The 25097-nt window shown below is 34.9% G+C and overlaps 3 protein-coding genes and 1 pseudogene across 4 annotated transcripts; 2 read left to right on the top strand and 2 right to left on the bottom strand.

Annotated features, from left to right (window-relative positions):
- Window positions 1-76: 76 nt before the first annotated feature.
- On the bottom strand, window positions 77-3874 carry LOC141816501 (uncharacterized). 2 transcript variants are annotated; one of them, XM_074704275.1, is made up of 5 exons: window positions 3755-3874; window positions 3075-3209; window positions 1421-1859; window positions 1179-1288; window positions 77-207 (listed from the first exon to the last, which is right to left on the bottom strand). In XM_074704275.1, exons 2-5 carry the CDS (start codon window positions 3162-3164, stop codon window positions 181-183), a joined length of 666 nt encoding a protein of 221 aa, XP_074560376.1. In that variant the 5' UTR covers window positions 3165-3209; window positions 3755-3874; the 3' UTR covers window positions 77-180. The 2 variants fall into 2 exon arrangements, with proteins under 2 accessions (XP_074560376.1, XP_074560382.1); XM_074704281.1 differs by having other exon boundaries at window positions 3075-3212; window positions 3755-3867.
- Window positions 3875-10466: 6592 nt separating this feature from the next.
- Window positions 10467-11672, top strand: LOC141821419 (homeobox-leucine zipper protein HOX21-like). The gene is made up of 3 exons (XM_074708852.1): window positions 10467-10647; window positions 10726-11084; window positions 11155-11672. Exons 1-3 carry the CDS (start codon window positions 10515-10517, stop codon window positions 11497-11499), a joined length of 837 nt encoding a protein of 278 aa, XP_074564953.1. The 5' UTR covers window positions 10467-10514; the 3' UTR covers window positions 11500-11672.
- A 10026-nt stretch (window positions 11673-21698) lies between these two features.
- LOC141822388 (transcription factor MYB124-like) lies at window positions 21699-25045 on the top strand. Its single transcript, XM_074709837.1, has 12 exons — window positions 21699-21800; window positions 21891-21937; window positions 22034-22090; window positions 22184-22256; window positions 22547-22602; window positions 22703-22882; window positions 22969-23102; window positions 23232-23377; window positions 23485-23627; window positions 23719-23900; window positions 23970-24106; window positions 24474-25045. The coding sequence occupies exons 1-12, from the start codon at window positions 21699-21701 to the stop codon at window positions 24582-24584; spliced, it is 1368 nt and encodes a 455-aa protein (XP_074565938.1). The 3' UTR covers window positions 24585-25045.
- Window positions 25046-25050: 5 nt separating this feature from the next.
- Window positions 25051-25097, bottom strand: part of LOC141821708 (protein FAR-RED IMPAIRED RESPONSE 1-like) — a 906-nt pseudogene continuing 859 nt past the window's right edge.

Here is a 25097-nt window from a genome sequence, read left to right as displayed (position 1 = left end):
TGTTTTTTGTTTTTTGTTTTTTGATAAAGCACTATCGGCAAGTAACCAAAAATTTTCTCAACTAAATAATTCAGAACAGGGCAGCGAGGAAAAAATCAAAACAATGAGTAAAGTGTTTCCATCACAGTAGAATTAGCAAATGTTGAGGGAGGTAGCCACTAGAGAGAATGCCAGGCAAGTTCACGCATCTTCGTTAAATATTATTATCTGGAAGAGAAACAAAAATGTAATTAGCAGGATAGAAGATAAACTGCAGCTTTATGTACATAAAGTGACGATTATTTAAGAATAACTTTTCCAATCTCTTCTGCAAAAAGGTGGAATCCGCCACCTTAGCGGCCCCATACGAACTTTTCCAAATCTCTAACTTATTGTCATAATGTCTTTGACCTTATTGATCGTTCAATTGTGATTCAATCGTAAAATCTGAAATTGCTCCAGAATCTTTAAGAATCTGAATAAGTTGTTCAATCAATGTTGCAAATCAACATACATGCCTATTTTGAAGCAACTAGCCTTCCCTTAAAATATGGAAGCCCAAAAGGGACGTGCCATTCCAATACAGAATGGCAGCCTAAGACACTGTGGCATCCTTGGTAGCTATGCACAGGAGAATCGTACTTGGTAGAACAAAAGGTAGTAATGTGCACACAATTAAGCAGTGAAGTTTCTTCTCTCTTTTTGCCTAACTAAATATATAACCTCAAACTCAACATTACAAGGTGAATGCGACTAGATCTCATATGTAAAAGCCCAAATGGGATGTCCATTCCAACTCATAATGTCTAAGATAATTAGATGGCACATTTTTGGTATTCAACATGTTTATGGAGGCCTCATTTATGATACTTAAGGATGAAGTTTCGCGCTTCCTTGTCCTTTAACATGAAGAATCTAATCCAAGGACAAGGTAACAGCCAGTTGATATAGTATCCATCTCCTAGATACTTTCTTTTCCATACTTCTATTATGTTTTACTTTATAAGGTAATGTAAATTGCATAGCCAGCTCCCTGAAAAGGGTTAATTGCAAGCTGCTGTCCCATAACTATTGAGTAGCATAGCAAAAAATACCATCATGTATATTTTTGTGTTCCCTAAAAAGCTTAAACTTCAATACATACAAGATCGGGGATTCTAATAAAAGAAATTTATTTTCGCTCTAAAAGGAAGAGTTACCTTGCTACAAAAAGGGCAGTCAAAACTTCGCTCCATCCATTCGTATATACAGCAAAGGTGGAACTGATGGTTACATTGCAAAGTAGTTTTTGGGTTTTCAGTTGTGTAATCTGCAGACAAATACAAATGATTTACTTAGACAGTACAAGGAGGTTAATGCAATCAGCCACAGGAGACATACCACACCAAATGACCATGAAAATTTGCATATCAAATCAAATTATTTAGCGTAATCAACTTACCCTCAAGGCAAATTGGGCACAAATCTTCTTCTTGAGATGCTGGATAAAGATTTATTCCTCTAGCAGTAGTTTCTACTGATGGCTGATTATTCGAACTCCAAGAAAGGCAAGCCTTCAACCCTTCTCCATCAGCAGATCCAATTCCACATCTGTTTAATATAGAATTTTGGGGATCTGCTAGAGTTTCTGCACGCCCTAACACAAGGCCATCATTTAGTCTCTCCTGTTCAAAGCCCCTGGGCTGATCATTTGACAGTGGAAGGGCGGCTCTCCCCTGCTCGTCTGAAGGAACAGTAGGACCTTTGGAATGTTCCGACTGAACGTAAACAACCTGTCTCTGTGGCTGGTGTCCACTAGGAACATTGTTTGATGGAGAGTTGGCTGCATTATGTGCAGCATTGACTTGTTCTGAGGAATTGGGAACAACTTCTTTTTTCTTCTGAACAATGAACGGTAATGCAGAATCAAAATAGGTTAGTACTTAATAATACAATCTTACAATTGAATTCATACATGTTCAACAGTTAATCACGCTTGTCAAACCATGGTTGCTTACTTATTAGCTTGAGGACCCACACAGCAGTCAATGATAGGAAGGGAAAAAAGGTTATAAATAGTGAAATTGAGAACACAATTGTTCTTGTAGAAATATCTCTGATCCAGAAAGGAAAATAGAGTGGTTACAGAATTAGTTTATTTGTGAATCTAGGAATTTCTCTAAATCCAATGAAATTTGTAAAGGCCAATCTAATGTTAGCAATGGGTGGAAATACTGTGTGGTAACTGGTGAAAGCAGTTAGAATTCTGTTAAGATTGATTAGATGTATCTTAAAATAAACTTTTGATTGGATGTACTTTCCTAAAATCCTCTATACGTGATATGCTTAACTTATAAAATTAGTTCAAAAGCTAGTAGCTTAATGTGACATGATGCATGATGAAGAGTAGACATATGCTAGACATATGTGATTAACTTGTAAGAAAAGAGCTATATTTATTGTTTACAGCTTAAACAAACAAAAGAAAAGCATGCAGAAATCCTTCTCGATGTTATAGGATCTTATGTACATAATCTTGGTTTTCAACATGTAGTATATATCTAAGGTACTAAATTATTAAAATCTTCAAATTACTTTTTGTTAGTACTCCAGGAACTCAATGACCAAAATAATCAATATTAAAGACAACCTGAGCTTGTGCATTGAGTTACAGATGAGATACTTTTGAAGCATGAAAAAAACTTTCAAATGATTAAATTAGTATGCAAATTGTAATTTTTGATGAGATGAAAAAAGAGATTCCAGTAGGATTCTCTTATTACAATATGTGTACACAGTTACAAAGCAAGATTAGGACAACTACTATCATTGAAAAAACAGGACAAGTGCATTTTAGAGAAAAATTTAAAAAGAAGTTATTGTGAAGAACCATATAACTTAAACTTCTACGCGCAAATAAATTTATGTCCATTATATGCTCTTAAGGGAGTTAATACATTACAAAATTGTCATTTTCTAATGATTCTTGCTTGAGAATAGCGTATATAAGGAAGATTTTTTACAATAATCAACCACTACAAGGAGCGTCGCTATCCAAAACATATCAACTAGAATTACTCATCAGATGAACCAAAACAACATTGCAAGCAACATACCTTATTATGAAAGAACCGAAAGAAGCAGCAGTTTTGTTCTTGTTCTTCCAAGTTATAATTGCGAAAACAGCAAGAGAAGATACAACCCATATCTACGAGTTCCTCCTTTCGTCAGTGGGCACTACACAGATTGAACTGCTAGTCTTGCAAAACAAATTGGGTACTTCAGCATGTTGATCACTGGAATATATTCCGAACTTTTTTTCTAGAAAAGGTAAAAATCAAGAGAAAGAATATCCTATCCCGAACTTTTTTTTAGAAAAGGCAAAAAATCAAGAGAACGAATATCCGGTAACACGCAATAAATTTTTAATTTGGAGCTATTCACCTCAACTTCTGCTCAAACTCTAAACTTTCAATAGGAAAGGGGAATAAGGAGTAGAAAATTGGGAATTTTTTAAAAGGAAACAAAGGAAAAAGGTCTCTTAAATTCGAGTGAAAGCAAAAACACAATTCACGAATGACTAAGCGGCCTTAAATTCGAAGGAAGAAGCCTTGATTTACCCATGAATCAATTCGAACAAGGAAACTAAATGATAAACAACCAAACAATTCGGAAATTACAAATCTTTCATTTTTTTTCCACTCCCTATCACAAAGAAAAGAAAAGAAACCCCTAAAATACCGACTTAAATCAAAGAGGCAATCAGGAAGAAATGTCGGAAAGGAATCCACAGAACCTCAGCTCTCGTCTTCGTCCGGACGAGTAGCGCCCAACCCCGAACAGAAAGGCAAGCAGAAGAAACTAGATTATCAGATTATCGAGCGCCCACAGGAGAGCAATGCATGGCCGAAGCCGATCCTTCCGCCGGTGAGAAAGCGATTGGAGAAAAAGGATAGCGGGAATTTAACCGAGAGTTTGTGCGCGAGCGTGAAGTGCGTATAAAAATTAAGCAAAGATGAGTTTCATAAACGCTAAACCCTTGTCATTTATCCAAATCACCCCTCGTACTTTCTTTCTTTTTACTACAATAAAATTTCATATTATTATCTAACGTTTTTTGAACACTCCATCCTTAAGGTGAGAAAAATTCAATTAAATCATATAAATCAAAAATTAAATTTAAATTTTTAATTTAATTATTTTAGAATTTTATTTTTTTTAAAAATAATTTATCAGTTAATTTAGTTTGATTTTTATTTTAAAATTCTTTATTTAATTAAATTAAATAAATTAAAATAAAAAATAATCGATAAATTTTAAATCGTATTGTTCTGCATGTACTTGAATTGGTCAATGATAAGTTTTATAATTTAGTATTTATAGGATTTGAATCGTGATATGTTTAAAGATAAAAAGATGCTCTTCAGATAATTTATAATTTTAACCTTTTCAAATAATTTGAAATTTATTTTTTTTATTAGCTTTTTTAATCTAGATATTGAGTACTTTAAGATTATTTTTTTAATCTAGCTTTTTTAGTTTGATTTTAATTTTAAAATTCTTTATTTTAAATAAATCAAATTAATTAAAATAAAAAATAATTAATAAATTTTTAACAAATAAAAATATAAATCTTTAATTCATCGATAAATCTATCATAATATTAGAAAGTTTTAATTATTTTGATTAATTTAATTTTCAATCGAATTAATCAATATTTTATCGATTCAATTTATTTAATTTTTATTTAAAAATTTAGCCCGCTCGATTAGTTCAAAAAATTTTAATTTAATTTAATTCAATTCAATTTCAATTAATTTGATTCATATTTATCCCGATTTTAATTGAATATTCAATCCTATCCCGCATCAATTTTTCATATCTAAATATAATCAATTAATTGTACAAAAGATTGTTAAAATTCATTATTCAGGGGCTTTTTGTGATTAATATGGCATATATCTGATCGAGTTATTCGATGGGACTTTTTCTTCATGTGTTATTTATTAAATCGTATTGTTCTGTACTTGAATTGGTCAATGATAAGTTTTATAATTTAGTACTTATAGGATTTGAATCGTGATATGTATAAAGATAAAAATGCTCTTCAGATAATTTATATTTTTTTTACCTTTTCAAATAATTTGAAATTTATTTTTTTATGAGCTTTTTTTAATCTAGATATTGAGTATTTCCAATATATTAATGGATCTGATCTATAAAAAAATTTTACGGAGATAAATTAAGAAGTATGAATTACGTATTCCTCTGTAGCCAGTATTTTAAGATTATTTTTTTAAAAAATTAATCTATAATATATCATAATTAAAAATCAATCCGTAAATATTTAATTGTGGATGTATTTGGCTATTGTACCATAACTCCTAGGCTTATATTTTTTTTATTAGTGTTCTATAGGTTATTAATTCACGCTGATGGTAAAACTAATGCTTCCAATTTGTTTTTATAGAAATATTATAGAAATTGTTAGAGGTGGCAGTTACATTGGGCTGCCCACAGTTCGGTCTGCCTCAGGTCCAATTTGAACCGGCTTAGGTTTGGTTTGCGGAATTGGACCAAGCAGAGTGGTTCGGCCCACAGGTCAGTTCAGGCACGCCCTGATCACACATTGTGTCATGCATGACACTAACCTACGCTGTGTGTTGTGAGCTTTTTGAGTCAGTTGAAAAAATATTTGATTTATATTTTAAATTATTAAATATGAGTTGAATTCAAATATATTTAATAATTTTTTTTAAAAAATTAATTTTGAATTCATAATATTTAAAACGCCGCAACCATAGGGAAAGATTTGAGAAGGATGTAGAATTTGAATTCGGTAGGAAAGAGGGAGGGAGGAAAAAGAAAGAGAGAGATATTTAAAGGAAACGTGAGTGAACGGAACCGGCATGGGGAGGAAGAAAGGGAGTAGAAAGAAAGATTGAGGAATTTTAAAACTGAATCTAGTTTTTCTTCAATCACATCCGTTTAAGTAGCCACGAACCATATGTCATGTGCCACCCTAAAAGAGGTGAGTAAAGGCTTAATGAGAATGATGCATAAGAGATTCGTAAGGATGATAATGCTTATCACAAGTGTCCCCTCTATTGTCTGTCTCAAGGTCTTATAAAAAAGAGATAAATTATGATACCGAATAACTTCCTAGATAATCTAGGATAATTTTTTTTAAAAACATGCACCCATTAACCTGGTTCTATTGGACAAATCTACCGATTTACCCTGGTGGTCGGTGGGAAACTTCCATGGGACCGGACCGACCATCCAGGGATTGAGTCCACGAGACTGACTGTGATTTATCATTTTTTTTATTCGACAAATCTATCGTGAAATTTAGAAAATTTTACAGCATTTATGAAACAAAATATATATGGTTTCAGTCAATTAAAATTAAAAAATAAAAGGGTATAATAAATATATTAAAGAATTAATAACTTGCGGTACGAATCAGTCCATGCATGCATTAGATGATTACACGGCATCATAATGTAAAGAATAAGATGTTGACCCTGTGAGTTGATACGAATAGAATTATTGGTTTCACCTAACAGCCAAATCATTTAGCATTGGACTAAGAGTTGCGAGGAAAAAAAACAAGCAAGAAGATCCACAATATCTTGAATTGTTTCCCTTGGAATCAGATTTTCTTCTTTAATACATAATTCTTTAAATTTATTTATTTTAATTTTAATTTAAAATTTTAATAAAAAAATTTTAAAATGTAAAAGAAAGTTAATAAAATATTAATTTTTTATTTTTTAATATCTTCTATTTTTAATATCTAATTATAAAATTATAAAATAATAAAAATTAAAATTAAAATTAATAACAAGAGTTGATTTTATTAATAAAAAATAATAAAATAATAAATCACTTTGCTGTTGATTTTCAATTTAAATATAATATCATTGTGGCATTAATTTCTGAAGACCAATATTATAGTGATGTTGGTGTTCAAAAACCAACAACATAATATTGGTTTTCTCCCACATTGTGGTGGTTTTCGAAGATCGACACCACTGTGGTGTTGGTCTTCGAAAATCAACATCATAGTATTCTGAAAATTTCAAATCAGAAGAAATGGATTCTATGGCATCTAACAAAGTCTGGGATCTTGTCAAGTTGCCTAATGGTGTAAAAGCCATTGGTTGTAAATGGGTTTTTAAAACTAAGAAAGACTCAAAAGGCAACATTGAGAGACATAAGGCTAGACTTGTTGCCAAAGGGTTTACTCAGAGGGAAGGGATAGACTATACGGATACCTTTTCTCCTGTATCTAAGAAAGACTCATTCCGTATAATCATGGCATTGGTAGCTCATTTTGATTTGGAGCTACATCAAATGGATGTGAAAACAGCATTTCTTAATGGTGATCTAGAGGAAGAGGTTTACATGAAACAACCAGAAGGATTTTCCTCTAGTAATGGTGAGAATTTAGTTTGTAAGCTGAATAAGTCCATATATGGGTTAAAACAAGCCTCTCGTCAATGGTATTTGAAATTTCATGATGTTATTACTTCATTTGGTTTTGAAGAAAATATCATGGATGTTTGTATATACCAGAAGGTCAGTGGGAGCAAGATTTGCTTTCTTGTGCTATATGTGGATGATATTTTGCTGGCAACTAATGATAAGGGTTTGCTATATGAGGTGAAACAATTTCTCTCAAAGAGCTTTGATATGAAGGATATGGGTAATGCATCTTATGTCATTGGCATAAAGATCCATAGAGATAGATCTAGAGGCATTTTAGGTTTGTCTCAAGAGACCTATATCAACAAAGTTCTAGAGAGGTTTCGAATGAAGGATTGTTCACCAAGTGTAGCACCCATTGTGAAAGGTGATAGATTCAATTTGAATCAATGTCCTAAAAATGAGCTCGAACAAGAACAAATGAAAACCATTCCATATGCTTCAGCTGTTGGAAGCCTTATGTATGCTCAGGTCTGTACTAGGCCTGACATTGCATTTGTTGTTGGAATGCTTGGGAGATATCAGAGTAATCCAGGTGTTGACCACTGGCGGGCTGCAAAGAAGGTTATGAGATACCTTCAAGGAACCAAGGATTACATGCTCATGTATAGACGGACTGAGAAGTTGGAAGTCATTGGGTACAGTGATGCGGACTTTGCTGGCTGTATTGATTCACGTAAATCAACATCTGGTTACGTGTTTATGTTAGCCGATGGGGCTGTGTCATGGAAAAGTGCCAAGCAGACCTTGACTGCTACTTCCACTATGGAGGCTGAGTTCGTCTCTTGTTTTGAAGCAACCTCGCATGGTGTATGGTTGAAGAGTTTCATATCTGGGCTTAGAGTTGTGGACTCTATTTCAAAGCCTCTGACATTGTATTGTGATAATTCAGCTGCTGTATTTATGGCTAAGAACCATAGAAGTGGTAGTCGTAGTAAACATATCGACATCAAGTACTTAGCCATAAGAGAGCGTGTTAAAGAAAAGAAAGTGGTTATTGAACACATTAGCACTGAATTGATGATCGCGGATCCTCTGACTAAGGGCATGCCACCAAAGGGTTTCAAGGATCATGTAGCGCGAATGGGACTTGGTTCCATAATGTAATATTTCTTTAATGAAACTCTTATTCAGTTTAGATATTTCTCCTTTTGAATTGTATATATACTTATTGTTTTGAGAAATATCATTATGTTTGGACCACAAATAAACATATGGTTTATTTTAATTGTTTGGAGTTGACATTGAGAAGTGTAACATATTGTGATACATGGAAGATAATACTCATATTTAGAGGAACTGTCGCCATGATCCATATGTTATTGTCGTCATATGGTGGATATACATAGACCAAGTGGGAGAATGTTGGTTATTTTGGCTCTATTGGCCATGGAGCAACCACGACTCCATGTTGTGGTCCATGTTTTGGAACTGCCACCCCCATGACTCCATGTCCTCTATATATATCCTCTCCAAAAACTTAACGATGGTTAGAGTTTTTGGGAGAAATTTTATTGTACAAATCTGGTCCCTGGTTGCTCTACTCCATCTTCTTCTTCGAAGAGAAATTACACCATCTAAGCTTGTGGAGCAAAGGGCCAGAAGCATCAGATTTTCTCGCAGCCTTGTAATCGTCTACGAACTCGATGGCAGGAGGTAAAACTCGATCTTTCTTCCGCTGCATTTACTTTGCTATTAGATGCCTCATGTTGTTTTAGATTCTAACATCTATTTTTAAAAAATTAGCACCACAACCCTCTTGGTCTTTGATTTTTAAGTTGTGTTGATTTTTAAAAACATGATTTATTTATTTATTTTATTTATTATTTTTATTAATATTTTTTTGTTATTAATTTAATTTAATTTTTTATAATTAGAAACTAAAAAATAAGATGTTAAAAATAGAAATAAAATATTTATAATATTTTATTAATCTTCTTTTATATTTTATTAATTTTTATTTAAATTTTAAATTTTAAATTAAAATTAAATTTTAATTTAATTTAAGAGGATAGAGAAAAGAGCAAAGATATTATATATAAATAAGTGAGGAAATATTATTGGTAAAAGAGATCGAGAGTAAAAAAGAAAAAAAAAGTGTTGGTAGAGGAGTAAAATGGAAATTCCTTTGAGAAAAACAAAAATTAGATGTACCTTTGGACTATTCTTAAATTTTAAATACACCTTCTGGAAATTTGTAGAGTTTTCTTTCTTCCATTAACTTCCTCCTGTATTTAGTGCAGTAGCGATTGGACAATGAATAGTAGTTTTCAGTTATGAATAGGAAATGAAAGCACAAATGATAAGTTAAAAATCAGTACTATAGCAGTATTAAATTTAAATATCAACATCACAACGTTATTGATATTAAGCTGTGATATTAATTTTTAAAAATCAATACTAATTTTTTTTTAATTTATTATTTTATTAATAAAATTAATTCTCATTATTAATTTAATTTAATTTTTATTCTTTATAATTAAATACTAAAAATAGAAAAAATATTTTTAATATTTCATTAATCTTCTTTATATATTTTTAATTTTTTATTAAAATTCTAAAATTAAAATTAAATAAATTTAGTGAATTATCTATTAAAATTAAAATTAAAATTTAATTTAATAGGAAAAAAGGAAAAATATATAGTATATATAAATAAAAGGAAATGTTAGATAAAGAAAAGAAAAATCAATTGTTGGCGTATCTTTTGAGAAAAATAAAAGTTAAGTGCACTTTGAACATTCTTAATTTTAAATGTTCTGGGGTTTTCTTTCTTCCATTACCTTCCTCCTAATGTATTTAGTGTAGTAGCGATTGGACAATGAGTAGTAGTTTTCAGCTATAAGTAGCCTCTGGAAATTAAAACACAAAAGACAAGTTATTTTAATGCACACAAATGATTAGTTATTCTGAAAAGCTAAATCGATCATGTTCTCTACGTCACGCTGAAAATTAAACGAGCAAATGCCAGATTATTTCTGCACCACCAGTGACTCTTCTGCAGTCCCCTTGCTGCTGCTTAGTTATAACTGAAGTGCAGCAGATCCTTTCTTTGTTTGTCTCAGATGGCTTGCAATGGAATGGCCTCCTCCTCTTCCTCCTTCCCCTCAAACTTTTTGTTCCAAATGCAGTCTCCGTGTGAGGAAGACTGCCACCTCTTCCCCTCTTCCAATTCCCTCCTTCCACCCAATCTTCAAGGTCATCTCTAATTTCAGAACACAATTTTTTTATTTTTTATAGTTTGAAAGGTTCTTGAATTTGTTTCTGACATTGCAGGGATAAGTCCAATGCCGGGGCAGAGGTGTGTGTCCTTTGATGAGATGATGAATGAGGATGAATTGTCTGACGACGGGTCGGCGGTCGGAGAGAAGAAGAAAAGGCTGAAGATAGAGCAGGTGAGGACGTTAGAGAGGAGCTTTGAGCTGGGGAACAAGCTTGAGCCTGAGAGGAAGGTGCAGCTGGCCAAGGCCCTCGGCCTGCGGCCGAGGCAAGTAGCCATTTGGTTCCAAAACCGGAGGGCGAGGTCGAAGACCAAGCAATTGGAGAAGGATTACGATGTGCTCAAGAGGCAGTTTGAGGCCGTGAGGACGGAAAATGACTCCCTCCTTAACCGAAACAAGAAGCTCCAAGCTGAGGTATATTCGAGTTTTAATATATTGCTTACATTTTTTTTCTATGATTTTGATAAACAAGTTAAGTTTGCAGATCTTGGCCCTCAGAGGCAGAGAAACACCTGATCTCATCATCAATCTCAACAAGGAAACTGAAGGTTCTTGCAGCAACAGAAGTGAGAACAGCTCAGAGATTAACTTGGAGATCTCAAGAACAGCAAACCGACGACTGCCTTCTCACCTAATTTTGCCTTCCTTACAATCACTCGAGCAAGGTGATCAGATGGACCAGCTCCTGCACAGCTCGTGCAAGCCAGAGTTCCAGCGCCCCAAGCTTGAGAATGATTCCCCAGAAACAAGCTTCAGCAGCTTGCTGGGTAACATGGGAGATGATCAATCTGTGTTCTGGCCATGGCCAGACCACCACAGCTTCCATTAGTCTTCGTTCGTTCATGGCGAATTGTGAAAATTGCTACATTATGTACACTGTTTTGCAGACTTGAGTTTGGAGTTTTAAGTCATTAATGTAGGTACGAAAATGTCACTTCCACAGCTGAATCTTGTAAGAGTTCGTAAGGAAATAAAATATCTTTCGTGCCGGTAAGATTTCAACCCTTGCCAGATTTTTTTTTTTTTTTTGTTTTCAGAATTAAACAGATGGCCAACTGTAAAATGTTCAATTACAAGGGCAAGACCATTGATCGTGCAGCTTTCAAAATTCCAGGGAGGAATAGAGTCAAAGATACAGCTCAAGGGAACACAGTTCCTTGCACCCTTCCAAGAGTCACAATTGGATAGCTGATGCAATAACGGAGCATCAATTAAGATTTTCAACATCAAATGCGGATTAGTCTATCTTTTGACATGACCGTATTATTATAATATAATCAAAGTTCCATATTAAAAGTATATAGAAAAGATTATGAATTTATAAGATAGAAGATATCTCCATTAGTATCAGACTTTTAGAACAAGTTCAAAAATAAAATTATTAGAACTTGAGCCCAAAGTGAATAATATCATATCGTTGTGAAAATATATGTGGATTCCATCAGATTTAACATGTATCTCTTACACATACCTAATGAAGAGAAGTCCAAAGTCGAACATGGCTTGACCGTGTTTCCTAAACGCGGTCGTGTTTAGTTAACAACAAACATCTAGCAGCTAACACGATTTGGTCGTGCTTACCAACACGACCGTAACACGGTGGCAGCGTCCTGAACCTAGAAGACTTTGTGATATAAAGGGATCCGAGCTTTGGGAGGTTATAATTTTTGACTCGGATTGAACCACATGACTTATAAATTATCAAATTGAACCCCCATTTAAAGATTTACAAATGGTTATCGGGTGTAACTCGTAACAACTCAATCTTAGGTCTACAAATAGTATTCAACCTTTATTATTAAATTTAATTAGTGATTCAACCTTATTCATTTAATTGCCCTATATATATCGAATGAATATAAATAATTTTTATCGTATCGAACATCAAATTTACCCACAAATGTACGCTTAATTCTCTATTCATAATAAAATTTACTTTCACTTCATAATTTAGAAGCAATGCAGACCCGTATAGAGTCCAAACAAGTGAGTCTGAAAAAGAAGAAGTTGACAGATGATAGCCAAGATAAGGTTTGAAATGACGAGCAAGAAACTGAAGGGGTGCCCGGTGGTGATAGCGAAGGCTGTTGAGAGCGATCCAGTGATCATGAGTGGATGGATTACATGAAGTAGGCTTTTGGCCAAGAGTGGAGTGCTGTGGCTCAGGCTCATGTGGGAGCACAAGGACCAAGTCTTTGCATGGCCAAGAAAGGGTACACATGCAAGGACAGACAGGAGTTTGGTATGCATGCATGATATGTGACATTTCTTGACTTGATAGATTTCCATATATATATATATATATATATAGTTAGTTACAAATTAAAAAACATTACATTGTATATATATCGTTCGTTCGTTCGTTCGTTCCACTTTATCTCACACTTTACAGCTAGCAGGGCAGGCCCCAACGTGAAACATTCAATGCTTGTTTTACAAGTGTTTGTTTTTTTTCTTTCTGATTGGATTTTCACATTGACTTTGTTTGTTTGATCTAGTATATATGCATGTGTTTGGCATGTGCAGAGCACAAACTACGTGGTGCGACTTAGAGTCACATGATTAATTTCTTTTGTATAATATTATTATTATAATTATAATATAGCCAGATATGTACTGTTTCTTTTCATGTTGTAAACTTCATTCTTTTTAAAGAACATGTTTATTGTAGTTGCATTGCATTATCAAGGTCAAACTTACTTGCTTTTGCACATTTATAAACTTTAAGAAATTTTATTTTACCTAGAGAGAAAATGCATAATAAGGTAATTAAAAGGATATATTTATTTATTTATTTTAAAAAGTAAGAGAAGATCACGGTTGGCATGATAAAATATATGATAACATATATTAAAAAGGCAGTTTGATGTAAAAATGTATCGTCAATGCAATATTCTAAAAAAGATTGAACTATATGAAATTTATTATATATAATTTTATCTTAGTAGAGTTATTTATACGACTTAAACTTATGACTACTAAATTATATAGCAAAATTATATAGCATGTTGTTTCCGGTAGCTCCGGGAGTACGCAAACTGATACGGATCGTCGAGGCTAGTGTTCAACACTATCTCCGTAAACGATATTGCTCCGCTACGGTGCTAACGGATAGCAGCAATTCGTTCCCAAGATACAACGACGAACGTCTCGGAATAGTAGCACTCCAAATTCCGAGACCGACGAACTTTCTCGTAGGCTTTTTGGACTCCGAATGCACTAGATGGGATGAATGCACAAGGAAGAGAAGAATCGATGAATTGATCGATGAAATTTCCAATCTGGAGGGATCTATTTATACCAAATGAAGAGGTTGAATGCCCTTTGGGTGAGATGTGACCCTTGGACGGATCAATCTGGGCCGTCCGATCTGGAGGGTTGTAACCCTTCATATAGCCCTCTTTAATCTCATCCATCAGATCTGAAGGGTTGTGACCCTCAGATCTCGCCTCTTGTCATCAGCCGTCGGATCTGGATCTAATGATCCATTCGATCTGACGCTTCAGATCAAGTCTCATCCCAAGCGGTCAGATCGTGACTCTTCGCGATCCAACGCTCCAGATCGCATCACAAGCGATCCATCACACCTCTTTGATCAACGGTTGCCATCCGTTCGCCCAATCAACAGTCCAGTCATCTCTTCTTGCCCACGTGGATGCCACATAGGCATTGCCACGTCAGATACGAGCCTGACACGTCACCCGAGTGCCACGTAGGCACTGCAATGTCATCTGGAGCATAAATTTAAGCTCCTCAATGCTCCTCGCGACGACGCGACGTGCGAAGTGCAAAGTGCGCCTACAAAGCGCCCATTGCGCACGTGCGCGCGTGGCGGGTGGCGGGCTCACAGGTGCGAGCACCTGCTCGCCCCTGAGAAGAGAGCACCTGGTCTTTTTGTGTTAACTCCATTAACACAGCATCATTAATAAGGAAAGAAAACACATCAAAAATTTTCGATGTGGGACTATTCTCCCATGTATTTCCTTATATATAACATTAATTAATAATTAATGTTATTTGGGCCGACTTTAAACAATTAATTTCTCATTCACCCTTAATCGGTTTTGAGCAAATTAATAGTCTAAATCTATCTACGCGAAACGTAGATTTCGATTTTGAAGTCAATTACGACTTTCATCAATTGATGGCATTCTGATTTTTCCACAAAATCGTATTGGTCCATTAAGGCCCCAATATCCAACAATCCCCCACATGAATGGAAATTAATGCAATGCGTGTATGCATGCTGACACTTTACAAGAGTCCAATCGATAAGTCACTGCATCGGGAGAGGTAGCTTGTGGCTTTGAACCTTCCGTAGTGGAATGCTATCGAGTATACTAGGCTGCGCAGTGAACGTGATGTCTTGAACTGCTCAGCTGTTGGTGTATACTAAGACAATAACACCCACACAGAGACCTATCTCACCTACTTTAGGTTCTCATGGTTGGTTCCGTTTCGGCCATGGACACCATCTTGGATTCATGAGTGTTTCATTGAAGCGGCCTGTCTTCACACTCACATAGGTGACACTTCTATCAAGAGTATCCTACCATACTCCACCTTATAAGGTATAGAAGTCATTAAAAGCATAAGCTTAACCTCACTACATGTGGTAGGACAGCACAAATTCATCCTAGGATTGGGATAGAGATAAAATATCTCATGTGCTGTAACACAACTTCTGTAACTTCGTTGTCCCATTGAACCAAGATCTTGGGATCTCCAGTCAACAAGGTTGGGTTACCGCTACAGTCATTTTCAGTTGTAGATTTTTAATCTCATTCCTCTTGATGAGCAGTATACTTGATCTCGACTCAACCCCTTCGTAAGAGGATCTGCCAAATTATCTTTGGACTTAACATAGTCGATTGCAATCACTCCATTCGAGATCAACTGCCTAATGGTATTATGTCTACGACGTATATGTCGTGACTTACCATTATACATACTACTCTGTGCCCTTCCAATCGCCGATTGACTATCACAGTGGATCAGTACGGCAGGCACAGGTTTCGTCCAGCTCGGAATATCTTCCAAGAAATTTCGCAGCCATTCAGCTTCCTCAGCTGCTTTGTCTAGTGCTATAAACTCGGATTCCATAGTTGACCGAGCAATGCACGTCTGCTTAGTGGATTTCCAAGATACCGCTCCCCCACCGATCGTGAATACATATCCACTAGTGGATTTGGAGTCTTTTGTATCTGATATCCAATTAGCATCACAATATCCCTCCAACACAGCGGGATATTTTCCATAATGTAATCCATAGTTCATAGTATATTTCAAATATCTAAGAACTCGCATCAATGCTTTCCAATGGGTGTCGTTTGGATTACTCGTAAAACGACTCAGCTTGTTGACCGCACAGGCAATATCCGGACGTGTGCAGTTTGTGAGATACATCAAACTGCCTATTATCCGAGAATATTCCAACTGCGATATGGTCTCACCATGGTTTTTCGCTAAGTGTTGACTTAGATCCATAGGTGTTTTCACTGTAGAGAGATCGTACGCATTGAACCTTTTCAATACTGACTCTACATAATGGGATTGTGTCAAAACTATCCCATCAGATGTCCTGAGAATTTTAATTCCCAATATAACATCAGCTTGACCCATATCTTTCATATCAAAATTCTTGGTCAACATTTTCTTTGTAGTCATGATTACATCATGATTACTACCCATTATTAGCATGTCGTCTACGTATAGACACACGATTACATATCCTTCAGGTGTGTTTTTGACATAAATGCATTTGTCACATTCATTTATTCTGAATTCGTTTGACAGCATTACTTTGTCAAATTTTTCGTGCCATTGTTTAGGCGCTTGCTTAAGTCCGTACAACGACTTAACAAGTCGACACACCTTTTTCTCATTTCCTGGAGCCACGAACCCCTCGGGTTGCTCCATATAAATTTCTTCTTCCAACTCACCATTTAAGAACGCAGTCTTAACATCCATTTGATGTATTTCAAGGTCATACAGTGCTGCAATGGCTATTAGCACTCGTATGGACGTAATCCTTGTCACCGGTGAGTAGGTATCGAAGTAATCAAGGCCTTCCTCTTGCTTGTACCCCTTGGCTACAAGTCTGGCCTTATACTTGTCAATCGATCCATCAGCTTTATACTTGCGTTTTAGTATCCACTTACAACCTAATGGTTTATTACCAGAAGGAAGGTCTACTAATTCCCAAGTATGATTATTCATGATGGACTCGATTTCACTATTGACAGCTTCTTTCCACATTGGAGCATCGGGTGAAAGTCATGAAATCTGGCCCGAACGATTTCTCAACTCTAGCCCGTTTGCTACGACGTGGCTCTTCGCTTTGATCGTCAATAGTCCTTTTATAACAACTAAGTTCAGTAACGTCATTTCCATTTGAACTTCCGTTGTTATCACTTTGAACGTTTCCCTTCTTATTTGGGAATACGTTTTCAAAGAATATCGCATTCCGAGATTCTATGGTTGTTCCCACATGAATATCAGGAATGTCTGATTTGTAGTAAGGCGCCGTTGTTTGATGGATAATGTCAGATTCTGAACAAAATTCATCAAATGATGCACCATATTTTTATCTCTATCGTTATAAATTATTTTAATTCATTTGTCAAGTTAATTTTCAACTTCTATTTTATGGTTGGTTCGTTCGATCGACTTTATCTCACACTTTACAGCTAGCAGGGCAGGCCCCAACGTGAAACATTGAATGCTTGTTTTACAAGTGTTTGTTTTTTTTCTTTCTGATTGGATTTTCACATTGACTTTGTTTGTTTGATGTAGTATATATGCATGTGTTTGGCATGTGCAGAGCACAAACTACGTGGTGCGACTTAGTCACATGATTAATTTCTTTTGTATAATATTATAATTATAATTATAATATAGCCAGATATGTACTGTTTCTTTTCATGTTGTAAACTTCGTTCTTTTAAAAGAACATGCTTATTGTATTTGGCTTGTATTGTTAGGGAGTGAGTACTTGATTAAAATTGAATCGAATCAAATTGAATAAATTAATTTTTTTTAACCAATCGAATCGATTAAATTTCCCAATAAAAACCGAACAAATCGAACCGATATTTTATCGATTAATTCGGTTTTCGACCGAATTAACCGAATTTTTTTAAATATTATAAAAATTTTAACTTAATAAATTATAGATTTATATATTTATTTACTTAAAATTTATAAATTATTTTTTTAAATCAAATTAATTCGGTTTATTCGGTTTAACCGAATAAGAAAATTTAAAACCGAAATCGAACCGAATTAATCGATTTTTTTAAAAAAAATAATCGAACTTCCGAAATAATCGAACCGGATTAAAATTTGATTCGGTTCGATCTGTTTATTCAGTTTAACCAAATTTTTGTCGTACTCCTTGCATTGCATTATCAAGGTCAAACTTACTTGCTTTTGCATATTTATAAACTTTAAGAAATTTTATTTTACCTAGAGAGAAAATGCATAATAAGGTAAAAGGATAAATTTATTTTAAAAAGAGAGAGAAGATCATGGGTGGCATGACAAAATATATGATAACATATATTAAAAAGATAGTTTGATGTAAGAAACTATCATCAATGCAGTATTTTTAAAAAAAATTGAACTATGTGAAATTTATTATACGCCGCCATCTTACATTATAAGAGGTTATTTCTACCATTTAAATTCATGACCACTAAATTATATATAGAAGCAACTTTACCATTTCATCAAAATTCTCTTTCGTGCACGAGCGCGCAGCGGGCTGTTGCGCAGGATATCGAACTTGGTATATGAGAACTGATATCCCGCGCGACGGAAAATCCCGACTCCCGTACGCGACCGCCCGACCTCCCGCCGTTCATCGCCGCCGTTCTTCGCCGTCCAGTCACCGCCGGCCACCAGATCCGGGCTCGTTGGAAGCGCAACTCGACGGCGCACACATCGGCACCGGATTCCAGCCGGGATTGGGCCGGAATACGACGAATTGTGGCCGAAACACAGCAGACGCCCTGTCTATTATATCTACAAGTTTTCATACCTATGCTAGCACTAGTAATCAAAATTTTTTATTTTACAATATTTGTATATTACTATTTACAGAAAGAAATAGAAGAATGTCCATCCGAATCTTTAAACACAACTAACATTGTCGATGATACAATTAACCATATATTTGGCAGAGAATCTCGAGGTAGAGTGTGTGGAATGAGCTTTGGAGTTAAACCAACAAAAGTTGGAGCTTTTGTGGAAAAAAAATGTAACTGTTAAGCATCTTGAAAGTATAATATGCATAATCTTCAATAAGAAATGCAAGAAATGAAGTCTTTCTTTCAAACTATAAAATTACAAAATAAAAAAGAACAGATTAGTAATGTGGTTATTTCTATTGTAGAGTTATATAGTCCATATTATTTGTCCAGAATTATATTGTAGAGCTATTTCTATGAAATTCATCAAATCATTTCATTGCTTCTAATTCATTTAAACAATTGAAGAACTACAATCTCAGTTTGTCACCACCACACAACAATGAGAGTTATGATGTAATTGTGTGGTACATGATTCGATTTTCTCTCCTTATTAATGTTCCTTTGGAAATCTATAGTTGTATTTGTTCAAAAAATCACAATAACTAATATTTTCTACTGTACTAGCTAATTTGTTTTCTCTATAGAATACCTATTTATTTTGTATTAGACTAATAATAACTAATTTGTTTGTAAAATTAGGTTGCTAGTGGTGACATTGGTAACAATATTGAAAATTATATTGGTGGCGATAGCAATGTTGCAGCTTAGGTAACTATCTTAACATAATATTATACTTTCGTTTATTAATAACACACTTTATTATAAAAATTTATTTGATCATTAATTACTTTTTATTATTATATAGTCAAAACTAAAGGATGTGAGTGTTAGAGATATCAGTGTTAATGCTAAATGTAAGCTGCTTTATTGGTCTATTAATGAAGCTGTTGTAGAAGGTCGAATTGCATCCACGAATCCAAAAGCAAAAACACATCACGTTCCTATTGGTGGATCTTATTGGAAAGTTTGGATTGATAGAGTTTTTGTGGAGAAGATGATGGAGCTAATTCAACCAAACAAAGAGATATTTTTTCTCGATGATGCAATAGGAAGCACAGTCGCTTGGACATCAATGTTTATAGTTTTGTCTAACTGATATAGATGCTAATGATTTGACCATATACTTTTTATAGTAAAGATGAAATTTTGTTACTCGTTTGGATTGTTTTATCTAACTAAATGTTGATGGTTATCTCTGATATATATTAATTGTTTTTATAATTGTGAATGTGATATTATAATTTTATATATATTTGTATGTGGTATTTATGTGTTGGATTATAAATGTTAGAGCTTTGATTTTATAATTATTTATATTTGTATTATATTTGTCTATATATGTATATTGTACCTTAAGAATGTAATTATCCGCAGCGCACGCCTGCACGAATGTAATTATCCGCAGCGCGTGGGCTCGCGCTGCGGATGTATTATAAATTTCAACAGCTTAGGGTTATGCAACATACGATGTGCGCTATGGATAGATTAATTACGCGCTGTGAAAAGTCAAATTTATATAGTGAGGTGTCTGATTAATGCAATAGGAAGCACAGTCGCTTGGGCATCAATGTTTATAGTTTTGTCTGACTGATATAGATTCTAATGATTTGACCATATAATTTTTGTAGTAAAGATGAATTTTTGTTACTAGTTTGGATTGTTTTATCTAACTAAATGTTGATGGTTATCTCTTATATATATTATAATTGTTTGAGCTCTGATTTTATAATTGTGAATGTGATATTATAATTTTATACGATATTTGTATGTGGTATTTGTGTGTTGAATTATAAATGTTAGAATTTTGATTTTATAATTATTTATATTTGTATTATATTTGTGTATATATGTATATTGTACCTTAAGAATGTAATTATCCGCAGCGCGCGCTGTGGATGTAATTTTATGCAGCGCGCAGGCGCGCACTGCGGATGTATTATAAGTTTTAATAGCTTAGGATTATGTAGCATACGATGTGCGCTACAGATAAATTAATTATGCATTGTGAAAAGTCAAATTTATATAGTGAGGTGTCCTCGAGACAGTTGAGAGCCACCACCAGGGGACCTCCGCCGTCATGAGATCTGACGGTGGAAATCCCGTGCTTCCTCGATGCAATTGTTCCTCCTCCTTTGACCCCTCCCTCCCTGTGTGTCTCCGTCTCACCCGACTTTGCTTTTATTTTTTGTTCCGTCATTTTTCCCATAGGCATGGGATTCCAGTTGAGACGTGAGTCCTTTTATTTCTAAATTTATTTAAAAGCAATAATACACTACATGAAAAATGTAGCATGAAATTCAACATGACACACTCCATGCAATTGGTCTTACATTCATGCAGTAGGACCCACATCCATGCAGTTAAGTGTATCATGTTGAGTTCCATACTATATTTTTCATGTACGTATTATTTTTCTTTATTTAATAAGTAAAATATAAACTCAAATCGTCCATTTTAAAACTAATCGATATAAATTAAATATTTAATAAAAAATGATAAAATATTTAAAAGAATAAATAAAAGAATTCAAATTCAAATTTAAAAATAAATTAAGTTATATTTTAAATTTATTCGATAGAAAATGGTTTAAATATATGAAATTATTAAAAAAAAAATCAAATTTAAGGAGATGCAATTGCATGGTGGGTGTCCACCTATTTCAATTTTAGCCTATTTTAAATAATGTAAATTCATTATTCTCACGGATGCCATGTCGTCGCTTAAACGCACCGATCAGTGACCGCACCGATTTCTTTCTTTTCTTTTTATTTTTTATTTTTTATTTTTTCAAACTTGGCCAAACTCGCGGGCTTCAGAACCCTAGTCTATCCTCTCCTCGCTTATCTTCGCTTCGAAAACCTTCGCTGCCACTAGATCCGCCTCTCTTCTAGCTCGTCGTCGGTCCAGTGAGAGCCCCGCAGTTGGGTCGGTTCCCATGGTGAAGGGGTTGGCGAAGGAGAATGACCCGACTCCCGTTGCTCCTGAGGTGGCTGCCCCCGCGAAGAAGGACCGACATGTCGTGACTTGGACTCCTCAGGTTCCGAATTCCCATCTTTCTTGGTCGTTTGAGATGTAGATGCCGTTTTAAAATCGAGATTTTGACGGTTTGGGTCTTGATTTCTTGTAGGAGGATGATTTACTCCGGGAGCACATTGCTCTTCACGGGATCGACAAGTTAGTCTGCGATACTGATTTTGCTCTTTTAGATCTCGTTCGTGTTTGATAGAACAGTTCTTGTACTGACCTGTCCTTGGTTGGCATCGGCTGCAGCTGGACGAGTATCGCTGCTCTGTTCAAGGACAAGAGTAGCAGACAGTGCCGGAGAAGGTGAACAACTTAGTAAATTTTATAGAAAATGAATATATGAAATACAAATGTACATCAGAATCTTGTTAAGCAAATGTGGGCTTCAAATTGCAGATGGAACACCTATTTGAATTCAGAATGCAAAAAAGGTGGATGGTCAGCGGAAGAAGACATGATCTTGTGTGAGGTCAGTAATTGAATCAGCAATGATCTTTATGGGTATTGCTTCAAAGAGATAGCTTGTCTGTTTATACGATATGATTATAATGTATCTTTGTTCAATTTCTACTAATTCATTTTTTCTGCATTCTGCTACATGGGAAATTAATAACTATAGTTTGGTCCTAGAAACAGTGGAGAATGTATTTAGGAACAAAATATTCGTGTTTGTAAAGAAAACGTTATTCAACTTTAACACTAGCTTTCTTTTGTATAATTCTATATGTTCATGACACCCCAAGTGAAGTTAATCTGCAGGCACAGAAGATGTTTGGCAACAGATGGACGGAGATTGCAAAGGTTGTACCAGGAAGGTATTTCAATCTCACTTCTTTAACTAATTTTAACTAACATGCCATTTACTGTTGTTGGAGGACAAGTTGTAGGAATCTCATTTTTATTTCTTGACAACAGGACAGATAATGCCGTAAAGAACCGCTTCTCCACCCTCTGCAAGAAAAGGTCAACAATTGAGGTTTCGTCCAAAGAGAATAGAGTTCCATCTTTGGATCCAAGCACTAAGAGGGTTCTTGTTGGAGAACCATCCGTAGCCATAGTAGTGGGGGAGCCATCGACATCAAATAAGCAGATGAGGTAGATGGGATCGACTGCAGACTGAACCACCGAGAAACAGTTTAAATAATTTATTTTTTCTTACTATTATTTTATTTGCAATATAGGTATCACATCTCTCCTCTCAAGAATACAAGTGAAGCACATAAAACATCTCTTGGGGAGAATGGTCCAGCGCAACACCTGCAAAAATCACCTCTATTAGCAGTTCAAGTCTTTCATACTGCTAATCCGTCATTGGGTGACATGAGAGGCTATCAATATGCTGGTAAACCACTATTAATTTGATTTATCTTCTTCCTTGTGGAAAGATTCATTGGTGCCTTCTGCTGCTGTCATAAGCCCTTACCTTTTCTTAATGTCTATACAGCTTCCAATAAAGTTATTCAAGCGACTTTTCTCAGGAAAGATGACCCAAAACTAACTGCTTTGTTGCCACAAGCTGAATTGCCCACTTCCCTTTCCGAGAAGGTTAATGCAGAAAATAACAACCAAAGTCTTGATGAGGCATGGAAGGTGCTAAATTCTGCAGTGCAATACTGTTATTTATAGTCAATTTGCCTGAAATGTGAACATAACATCTATTTCTGGTGTCTAAATCTTTGGAATCTTTGAACCATTAGGAACTCCAAGCTTACTTAATTCAAACTGAAGACAGTGGGTTACTGAGAAAAATGTTTTCTGGAATGAGTTGTAGGCTTGATGAACTAAGGGGCTTGATAGATGACTTACATAACAGCAGCAAAGAAGAGCAGCAGCCATTAAGGTAGTCAAAGAGTAAAACTCATGTTTATGCACCATTTATCATATAATTTTTGATATAATGCTTGTAATATAATAGCTAGTTCATTTGGCAGGCAAGTTGGTTCTCATGAGAACTCTCAAGGAAGTTCAGAGTGCAGCACTAGTTCAATGCATAATGTGAATGCTGGGCAAAGTAGAAGCGACCTTCAGTTCATGGATTGTTCCTTGCACAAAGATAATGAAGTCAACCATCCTAATGTTGATGCAGCATGTTCCAACATGCATTCTTATCCTGGTAGACATTAAAATAACTCTCATTCAATCTGAACACTAAGTTCTCATGAATTACTTATCCTGCTTACAAAGTCAAATTTGTCATTTTCTGGATTGTCAAAAGATGAAGATGGTGCTACAACCTCAGAATTTGCATCGCCTCTTCAGACAATTCCATTTTCCCACTCCTTTGCAAATGAAATTCCAACTCCAGTGTTCACTTCAAGTGTAAGTTATGATCTCTTTTAATAGAGATACCAAATACAAATCATAATGTGGATAAACTAACAAGATGTTTCCTTTCTTTTAGCTTTTGCACAAATGTAGTTCTGCAAACTTCTCCATTCATCGTGTAGTCCACGATGTCAATATTCTGCAAGATCACTTGCTATATATTTTGGTGCCTATGCCATGATGAGATTTTTTTTTTATAAGATATTGAATAGCATGTTGCAATTACTATTGACATTGTAAGATCTTTATTCCAGAAGTTACAAAAAATTGAGATTCTCTGAACATTTTACTGGCACCATGTATGGAATAAGTATTTTACATAGTTTCCATGACTAACAATTCACTTTCTTGCATTATCCAGGAGAGGCATTTCCTTCTTAGTTTGATTGATTTGCCAACTCCAGCCAATGACAACAACTCAAAGATTCCATCCTGCAAAAGGGCTCTTCTTGATACCTTCAAACCATCCTAGTTTCTGTACGGGTGTATCCTAAACGCATTGCATGTCATCTCATGAATTTCAGGAATTTAGGTATATATTTTGCTGGTTATATGGTTGCTCTTTTGCTTCATGCATTCATTCTGTTGTCGAAAAGTTACAGACTTTTCCTGTTTTTATCGGAGGTACTTAAGTCTGCCCAAATATTGGGTGCGTCTTTACAATGTCTATACCTTACTGTAGTGTTGCAGATTTTCCACGATAAAGCTGCTGTTGTCTGTTTGTCTACATAGATGTACTTGCATGAACTTCACCAGTTATAGTCATTTTCGTTTAGTTTGTATAGTGTCACTTGTTTGGTTTGTCATTCATGCACATATTTTGCATCATAAGGTCATCATTTTGAACTATACAACACATAATAACCAAAAGGCACAAGGTAGCTATTCTCTTTGTTTTGATTTGGTGTGTGAGTTATAGAATAAGAAACAGTTACTGGTTATAAGAGTTCTATAACAGGTGTCCTAAATGTTTCTGTTCAATCAT

Source organism: Curcuma longa, chromosome 2 (assembly GCF_044706935.1).
Source record: "Curcuma longa cultivar G26 ecotype Majalengka, Jawa Barat chromosome 2, ITB_CL_G26_1.1, whole genome shotgun sequence".
NCBI classification, from domain to species: domain Eukaryota; kingdom Viridiplantae; phylum Streptophyta; class Magnoliopsida; order Zingiberales; family Zingiberaceae; genus Curcuma; species Curcuma longa.
Note: the sequence above shows the minus strand (reverse complement) of the source record. Positions and strands in the feature narration are given on the sequence as shown.

Bases quoted from the DNA above. Each gene is read 5' to 3' on its own strand.
- LOC141816501 (XM_074704275.1), bottom strand. From the start codon at position 3,164: ATGGGTTGTATCTTCTCTTGCTGTTTTCGCAATTATAACTTGGAAGAA. The intron at 1,860-3,074 runs GTATGTTGCTTG...TTCATTGTTCAG, and splicing joins TTCGGTTCTTTCATAATAAG to AAGAAAAAAGAAGTTGTTCC. The intron at 1,289-1,420 runs GTAAGTTGATTA...ATTTGTCTGCAG, and splicing joins GTGCCCAATTTGCCTTGAGG to ATTACACAACTGAAAACCCA.
- LOC141822388 (XM_074709837.1), top strand. From the start codon at position 21,699: ATGGTGAAGGGGTTGGCGAAGGAGAATGACCCGACTCCCGTTGCTCCT. The intron at 22,603-22,702 runs GTATTTCAATCT...TCTTGACAACAG, and splicing joins GCAAAGGTTGTACCAGGAAG to GACAGATAATGCCGTAAAGA. The intron at 23,628-23,718 runs GTAGTCAAAGAG...TTCATTTGGCAG, and splicing joins GAAGAGCAGCAGCCATTAAG to GCAAGTTGGTTCTCATGAGA.
- LOC141821419 (XM_074708852.1), top strand. From the start codon at position 10,515: ATGGCTTGCAATGGAATGGCCTCCTCCTCTTCCTCCTTCCCCTCAAAC. The intron at 10,648-10,725 runs GTCATCTCTAAT...CTGACATTGCAG, and splicing joins CCTTCCACCCAATCTTCAAG to GGATAAGTCCAATGCCGGGG. The intron at 11,085-11,154 runs GTATATTCGAGT...TTAAGTTTGCAG, and splicing joins ACAAGAAGCTCCAAGCTGAG to ATCTTGGCCCTCAGAGGCAG.